Raw genomic sequence first — 9,028 nt, forward strand, 5'->3', positions numbered from 1 at the left:
TGGATCGAATACTAGGGCTTATGGAATTTATGCCAATGTTGTATGCATTTTATATTCATTGTATATATCGTTTCAAGCATCAGCGAATTGATATTATATTATTGGTCAATGATCTCAGTTTAATTGATCAGTCAAGCTTCTTTTCCCATTTGGCTGGACTTGATCTACCAGGGCATAAAACAGTGAAAATTTTTCACCGCTAGATTCCGTCGTAACTATGATCATCGAAAACACACTAAAAAAGGCTTGTGATAGATGCCACGCAGTAACGGAGTCGTTCGGACATAGTGGAGAACCATGGAACCCTGAAAATAAACCTACTAATTAGGAAAATAACCAGTAATTTTCAATTCCTAGCGTAGTATTTGTGACACTAGTGGTTCCAGGAACAATAGAATCCCAGAATCCCATTACTATGCATCTCATCGATTCCCCTTCCAGCACGAGCGATCGATCGACCCACGATTTGGATACGAATCTATACTTGGAGCACCTTCCTTCTCTGGGTACAGAGTTTTTGGTGTTATTCGGAAATAAACCGGTTTAAATGGCGATTATATCATTTCCACCGAGGTGCATAACCTTGGAAACCTGATGTATAATACTATCCAGGTGGTGTTTCTCGTTGCGTCAATTATGGTCCAAATTCTGCGAATGGTACCAGTTCTGACAGCATATGACAGTGAGACATAGGCTGGAAAGGTGGGTTCTATTTTCAGACAACCTGTAGTAAGAGCGCAAGCGCGTTTGAAGTTGAAACAGCGGAGGGATTAAAGTGTTTTCTGTAGGCTTGGCGTTTGGAGTACGGGGGATAGCGAGAATAAGGTACCAAGTGAAACAGACGGAATTATTTTCAAAATAAACACTCAGGTTACGGTCCGTCCCTGGATAAATAAACTCTAACGTTACTAGCTTAGAATATATTACATACGATGATACAGTATTACCTGCAAAATAATGGTTTTTTTCTCGACCCACACTTCGGAGAGTTATGGCTGTCGCTATTACTTACTCAAGCTAACTTTTGAGTTAATAGATAGTATCCATACTACTCCGTACCTTGGTACGGACAGCTCTATTCGACCTGTATTTATAGATTAGGATTGAAGCCATAGCCATTTTTGAGAAGCTGTGGACAAATATTTACCGGTGACGTGGTTAAGGTACAACGTCCGAAGTTTGAGAAAGACTATAGTTCCCACATGGCGCAAACCATGTTCTGTGCAGATATCAGGGAAAAAAACTCGAGTCTATTCCACTTCTAGCTTCCCAAATGGTTTGTTGCAAAGCGTGGAAGCATTGCAAATTGGACATGTGTGAATACGTTCGCTAGAACAGGGCTGTTTCATAGGTACACTACAAAGTAAACATATATCTTGCGTGTAATAGTCAATTCTCTCCATTATAGATTAAATTTAAGTTATAGTTATAGTCGTAAACTGATATTAGGAGAAGAGTTGAGAGGAGAGCTGCTTAGTGATCGTGGCGAAGTACCCATATGGTTCACCCGAGATCTGCCCGAGAGCCTCATAGATCCTAGCGCTCGATCTGAGATCTCAATTTTGATCTTTTGCTTTTTTTTTTTACATGGGTGTGTGGGTCTTCAGGATCCAGATCCATGAATGTATCCACGATGCTGAATCTGGCTATTACTCCTGAAGTGGCGTTTTCTTATTGCCGATCCTTCCTAATAGTGATGCAGTTTGGATAGCCTGTCTGGGGTAAAAGTCATATTATGGATTCAGTCACGACAACTTCACGCTATTAAAGTCTATACCCAGTAGCTGCAGAACTAAAACCCGAAGTCTGGTACATTCCTCCGCTAAGATTCTTTGAATAGCTGGATGATCGATCGATCGAATAGTATATTTGACCATATATCATAAACCAACTAGTCGTTCTTTTGAGTTGAAAATTACGGACATTACAACTCTATATAGTGTCAATACCTAGGCACAGCCTGGCCGGACCTTTGACCAAGGATAACGGCTAAATATACTAAAGTAGTTATCTGGCACGCCAATGTTTGAAAGGACTATTTTAGCGATGCTACGGAGTAAGTTCTCATAGAGTCTACGGGCCCGCAGAATCTTACTCCTAGCAAGTATTGCCTCAACTTAAGGGTGTACGGGCTAGACACGGACTTTGCGTTTGTTTCTACACTTGGCATCTATATTTACACAGGCAGAATGGATCTGGACCCTGAAGCCCTTGACGGTAATTTGCCTCCACATATTCGCCTGGGTATGACACCTGTTGATCACTTCGGGATGCTCGAAGTCTTTGGTAATAGCTCTGTCTGAGGTAAAGTCAGTGCTGTATACGAAGCCGACTAAAGTCTAGAGGAACGTCTGGAGCAAAGCCCACGTGATTGAACATTGGAACTCTCCCAAGGTTGGGCCGTGGCGAGCTAGTAGACTTTCAATCAGATTTATTGAACTACGCACACACTACGTAAATAGTTACGATGGATGAAAGGCAAGGAATTGTGGAATCTTAAATTTTGAAATAATCATGACACAATTTGAAAGTGATGATAATAGTACAAATGAACGTAGGCTAACAGTGGGTAAATGAAATTAACAGTATTCCACCCAGACATCAAGGTCCATGTTCTTGATCACAGTGGAAAAATCAGTTGAGCTGGCAGCATTGCAGGCGGAGTTCTTTTCACTCGTCGTGACGGAATCATCGTTGTTGGTGCTGTCACCCTTGGGGTACTCAATGTGGAACACGGGTTTTCCAGCGTCAGTAAAGGCAGCATAAGTGTCGCACTCATTATATTCGGCGCACTGTTCGTTGACAGACCATTGCATGTTATCAATGACAGAATCGATGATGTCTCCACCGTTTTTAAGTCCAACAGAGAGACCACGGCTATGCGCCTGACCAGCGAGCCAGTTGACATAGTTGATAGCATCATCTTCAGTCAATTTCAAGCCATTTGTGTTGTCATAGCCATCGATATTGTCAGGATCAACGCCGTCGCAACCCTTGGTGACAGCCAGATCAAGGCGTGTTTGCATGATTTTGCGAACATTTGCCGAATTGGTGTTGAGCCACTTCTCGCCTGGCCAGTCATCGAGGTTATCGCCCAAGTCGGACTTGCTGAAATTTCCAGCATCCTCGCGCCATTGTTCGTAGGTTCCAGCAGAGAAATAGCAGATTACTTTGCGGCCGAGTGTTTGCAGTTCAGAGATCATAGACTTGGGGTTATCGAACAGGTCGATGTCGTAGACGTGCGCATCGACTGATGTGTCATTCAGAGGGTAGAGCAGCTCAATCTGCCATTTCACTCCAGCAGCCGGTTGCCATTTAACAGTTGTGTTTGTACTGGTAGTTCCGTTTCCAGTGTCGGTGCCGTTCCCACTGCTGCCGCTGCCACTGTCATCGTCATCGTTGCCGTGATTTAGGCCAACACCCAGACCAGCTCCAAGTCCGACACCGAGTGCAACAATAATAAAAGTGATACCACCGAAGATAAGTATCTTCTTACTGGTGGACCAGGCGAAACAACCGCCTCGCTTAGACATGTTGGTGTAATTTTGACTTGAGAAAGAGAGACGATTTTGCCCAGGAGAAGGCATTCAATATAATAAAATAAATAGAAAAGAGTGGGTCAGCTGTAATGCATATTATATCAAGAATTCGGGAAAAATATTGGGGAAAGAGTGAAGAAAAAGGCAGTTAGGCCCTTTTAAGCTTAAAGAAAGTTTCTTGGGAAGGGAAAATGGGTGGGCTGAAACTGTGGCTAAGCCCTTTAGGCAGTCACTATAACTACCGCCGGATGTCACCCTGCAGCTTGTTCTTGTGAGGATTGACAATGTGGCCGGCAATTAGACTCGAGGTATATATAATTGAACACAAGCAAAAAGATAAAAAGAGAGAAAATGGCAACATTCAGAAAAATGGGGAAAAGAGACAATTGGCTGACAAAGAGCCCAGTTGGGGAATATCATTGGCTGAAACTTGTGAAAGAGAGGATAAAAGAGAGACATTCCATGGTTATGAGAGGTGGAACCGATTTCTAAGGTTGTTGATCGACTAAGTTTACCACAGAGTAGTAGATCATCCTCTCGTTTTAGTTCTGAATATAAACTTGGCATTTAAGTCAGTCAGATTGATATCAGATGCACAGGTGATCTGAGAGAAAATCGGATATCTTCGGTAAAGTAAACATCAAGACGAACAGAACGATCAAACATGAGAAGTTTTCAATTTGGCTACCATATGACCCCTGTTCGCCAAGAGGGACTTGTTAGCCGAGCCCTGGTTCTGTCCCACTTGTCCGGCTATTCCGATACGCGATATAGAACTACTGATTGTAATGAACTAATGTGTAAGAATAGAAAATGCAACCTCACCTTACAAGCTGCAGGTCAGAAATATATATTATTGAGAACTGAAGAGTTCTTCTAACATCTATAGGTAAAAATAACAGATCAATACAAAACATCAAAACCCCAAAGCTCTCGTGAAATTGTAACAATCATGCACTGAAAAGATCTGGATCTCAATCGGCGCCGAAAGTATTGAAAAATACTTACTGTGTAAGTTACCAGCAGTATCAATGGTATTTCAACCCCACTATAAATTACCTAGCATAAAGTTAAGATTCCTATTTTTCAGGATTTATTACGGAGTAGCATACCGTCGTATGTGCAGTTTCAAGTGGGCGGCTGTGGCGTGTGCCAAGCCTCGCGAAGATTGACCCCGGCTAAAATAAACTAAGAAAAACACAACATTCAAAATTGAGATATAGCTTGGTAAGGATTTCTGGTCAGGAGACCTATATTGCGTATTCGTACTGCATCTCGCGTATAGTCAGCACCATATCATTGGGTAGTACCTCTTGCGCCAGGGCCTCTGGACTGAGACGAAATGTACCATGTTCTCACATACATTTGGTACATTTTAATCTAAGTAGTACTTACTAGCTACTCTGTAGGTACCCAGATACTTAGAGTCTCAGATTGGTTCATCCATAATTAGGGAACCTAGCTAAAGGCGAAACAATTACCCAAGCTTAGAATACGTAATAATTACGGAGTCTGCTAATTGTGCAATGCTACCTTCCTACAGGTCATGCAATGGACCTGCATGAGCACGAGTTACGGCAATTGAGACAATGGATGTATAGAAAATCTCAGCCGTACACACGAGTCATTCAATGCAGGGTACAGCCAGTTGGATAAATTCTATGTCCCTCAAATAACAGATTTGGGTAAATAATAAGAATAGTGCATACTCAAAAATCATTCGAAAATGGATTGAGGTGTCCCGTGGGGTAGGATATATTTTGTGAAAAAAATTATTGGAAGCGTTAGTCAGAGATTCGCTTAAGATGAAACATCCTTCTACAAAGGACATTGTTTATAGAACTGACTTTTCACTCTTCGCTTCAGAAGCAGAATAGGGAAAGGTGAAACATGGGGTGTAGTAGATAGGAAAGGTGCGGTGTGTCGAGTTGTCCCGCGAGGAAATCAAATTATCATGGAGAGGGTTTTGCCCCGAATGGATCAATTATGATATAGAGTAGATAGTAAAAATGATATAGAGTAGTTAGTAAAAATTATATAGAGTGGATAGTAATAATGATATAGAGTATATAGTAATAATGATATAGAATAGATAGTAATAATGATATAGAGTAGATAGTAATAATGATATAGAGTAGATAGTAATAATGATATAGAGTAGATAGTAATGATACATTGGTCACGATATGGTTATCTCCCCATTGAACAAAAAAAAAACAATTAGTAAGAGATAGACCAGCAGTCATGATGTAGGTAGAGCTATTTCAGCTGTAACAAATTCATCATAGATGAGTTTACAAAGTGATAGGGGTAGTGAGAGTGAAGGAAACGGGAGAACCGGAGAGGGTGACCCAGATAGTAAGGGGGTCGCTACCAAGCTGCTCAGTGGTGAAACCCTGGGTGTTTGTAACAGTACCGGGGAATGTAACGGGGATGGGAGTGCTGCAGGTGTTGCCAGTAGCGCCAACAGTGACACCGGTGATCTGCTTGCCGTTTGTTTGCCAGGTCAGGGTGTAGCCACAAGCATCACGAGTGTAACGGGCCAAGAACTGGGCGGACATTTGCTGTTGGGTTATGGTAACCAAAGGCCAGGTAGCAAGACGAACGAACTCCTGGACCTGGGTCTCGACCCAAGCCTGGAAGATGGAGTACTGGCCAGAAATACCGTTGATAGTGACAAGGGGAAGACCGAAGTTGCGCAGGTTGGCTTGGTGAAACATGTAGGGGTCGTGGTAGAGGCCGAAGAAGTGGCGCATTGTGTCAGCCTTCTCAGTAGCGAGCAGGTTGTCAAAATCACCAGTACCAGCGGAGGTAGCAATCCACTCAGTGAGAGTGCAGGCAGGGGTGTCGCAGTTGTAGTAAATGCGAGTGGCCCAGCGAGGGTTGACTTGCATACCGTCAAATCCATCAGTGGACTTCTTGGTGAAGTAGGGCCACATGGCGTTCTCGGTGTTGAGGAGAACGGGACGAGTGTTGTCACCGACGCAGTTCTTGATACCATTGTCCCACCAGGCCTGGAGAGCGTCTCCGTTGTGCAGACCAGTAATGGCAGGAGGAATGATACCATTGGAAGTCCAGTACTTGGCCTGGTCAAGACCAACTTGTTTGAACCACTGCTGGTTGAAGCTGATCTCACGGTTGATATCGAAGTAAGTAGCATTGTCTTGCTCCTCATGGGTAAAGGTATGGGAGATAAGACCGAAGACATCGCGGTTGGAAACGGTAGTCCACCAGTTGAGGAGAGGGTCGAGGTTCAAGCACTTAGCAGCCCAGTTGAAGGCAGTCGGGGTGGCAGGCCAAAGGTTGGAACCGGTGCCAAGGGGCTTCTGGAACTCAAGGGCAGTGTCGGCAGGACCATCGTATTCAATACCGCCGTTGTTGCAAGCAGTGTAGCCAGCATCGGTGTTGGAAGAGTTCTCAATGTTACCGTTTCCGTTGAAGCCAACCTCGGGGAAGTACAAGCTGCCGGGGTTCATCTTCTTGGTAATGACAGGGATCCAATCACGGACTCCGCTCATATCATCGACGGTAATACGGAAGGTGTTGCCACTAGGATAGTAGATATCAGTCTCCAGCATCATATCATCGATCTGGGTGTTGAGGTTGACACGACGCCATCCAGCGTGAAGACCATGAGTAATCCAGTTGATCCATGCGTGCTGCAAGTAGCTGGAGGTAGCACTCCAAGTGGTATCAAAGCCAATGAAGAAAGCCATCTGCTGACGACCATCAAAGTTGCTGATGACAGCAGCAACAGAGATGCTATCAACAACGCTGTTGGCAGCAAAGGAAGCAATGGCCTTGGTGGAGGTAGTGTTGGCAACAGTTGCCGAGTAGTGCCACAAACCAGAAGTACTGACACCAGCACTGGCACCGGTTCGCAGGCCAGCAGTGGGGAAGTCACTAACATCGGTAAAGTAAATATCCTGTTCAACACCAGTTGCGCAGCAGCCAGTGCCGACAACAGTAGCGCCGAAGTTGGGGCCGGGGTAGACATCGTACTGGACCATACGGACACCATAAGAAAGCTGGTAAGCGTACAGCTGGTTCCATTGGTCAGTAGTCAGAGCACTCTGGTATCCAGCAGTACCATAGTCATAGCTGACTTCAGAGGCAATGACGATACCACCGAAGTTACCACCGGAGCTGCTGTTGAGGGCAGGGAGGGCAACACCAGCCTGGGGAACTATTAGAGTGGTAAATGGAATACCGTAGGCATTCAGACCAGATGTGGCAGTGCCAGCAGAGGTGCTGTCCTTAGCAATGACCAGGATGTTGGCTGCAATGGCCTGTGCGGTTGCCGCAGCAGACGCCGTGGCAGTAGCCGCAGTAGTTGAAATAGAAGTAGACATGGTGGAAGAAGAAGTGGACACTGTAATGACCGTAGGCACGGTGGTGGTAGTCGACGTAGAAGTAGAAGTAGAAGTAGAAGTAGAAGTACTAGTAGTGGACTTGGTAGTAGAAGTCGAAGTAGAGGTAGACTTGGTGGTAGAAGTAGAAGTGGTGGAAGTTGACTTGATGGTAGAAGTCGTAGAAGTAGACTTGATGGTAGTAGGAAGAGCAGTAGTCTTGGTCACGGCTAGTCTCGGGGGACTGTAAGCAATGATAGAAGGCTCTGTCTGTGGGAAAACACCTGGGGCAGTGCTACAAGTTAAAAGGCCCAAGTAGCAGCCTGCCTTAACGGCCCAGGATGGAATGGCGACCATTTTGATAGGGCTCGGGGATCTGAAACAGGGAAGAACGAAAGGACTCCACGCAAAATGCGGGAATTAACGAATGAGTGAAACGAATTCCAAAAAGGAAATGACCCTAATGCAGGTTTTTCAAGGGACAACGCAGAAGTCTGAAATCAAAGACATTGCATGGCAGTCGGAACTACTTTATACAGTAAGAGCGGAGCACAGTTAGAGCCCAGTTCTTTTACCAAACCTATCGGCTTCTGTGACTGAGTTCAAAGGGAAAAAACTGCTGAAAATTCCCATCCTATGAAAACCTAATTAGGTTCTATCTAAAAGGTACGAGTGGGGTATGTTCCTGAAAGTTCGAGGTTATGGATCTCTATGGATTACCTGTGCGCAGGTGGAGTTACGATCCGACGGAATTTGAGTCCGGAGTATGTGCAGATCGAGATTGGCTCAAGATCGGCGGTTAAAATTTCTTCTAATATCTATTTCAAGATTGACTGATCCTACGAGCCATGGTTGAATGATGAATCGATCAGATCCAAGTAATATCTTCGCATATCAAAATAATTCACAGACTAAAGAGCAAAGAACCAAAACGCGGGATATCCGAGACATCGAGTATGGTAGTGAGAGTTAAGATTACTTCCCCTGAGTAGGACAACCGTTAGTACCTGCATCTATCTTGGCAGTACTTCATTATCCGACGTTATGGAGTATGGTATATAGTTACGGGAAGAGCTAACCATTTTGGGAAGTAGCTATGTTATTTAAATTTACTCTGTATCGTATTGCCCGTATCCGTAA

At 44.3% G+C, this 9,028-nt stretch overlaps 2 protein-coding genes across 2 annotated transcripts; both read right to left on the bottom strand.

Moving 5' to 3' along the window:
* Positions 1 to 2,579: 2,579 nt before the first annotated feature.
* N7495_009530 (endo alpha-1,4 polygalactosaminidase) lies at positions 2,580 to 3,533 on the bottom strand (the record flags this gene model as incomplete). The annotated part of the gene is made up of 1 exon (XM_057212181.1): positions 2,580 to 3,533. The coding sequence occupies one exon, from the start codon at positions 3,531 to 3,533 to the stop codon at positions 2,580 to 2,582; it is 954 nt and encodes a 317-aa protein (XP_057059044.1).
* A 2,300-nt stretch (positions 3,534 to 5,833) lies between these two features.
* agd3 (putative extracellular serine-rich protein) lies at positions 5,834 to 8,245 on the bottom strand (the record flags this gene model as incomplete). Its single annotated transcript, XM_057212182.1, has 1 exon — positions 5,834 to 8,245. The coding sequence occupies one exon, from the start codon at positions 8,243 to 8,245 to the stop codon at positions 5,834 to 5,836; it is 2,412 nt and encodes an 803-aa protein (XP_057059045.1).
* Positions 8,246 to 9,028: the final 783 nt, after the last annotated feature.

Source organism: Penicillium taxi (genome assembly GCF_028828555.1).
Source record: "Penicillium taxi strain IBT 34144 chromosome Unknown utg000006l_segment0_segment0, whole genome shotgun sequence".
In the NCBI taxonomy this organism is placed as follows: domain Eukaryota; kingdom Fungi; phylum Ascomycota; class Eurotiomycetes; order Eurotiales; family Aspergillaceae; genus Penicillium; species Penicillium taxi.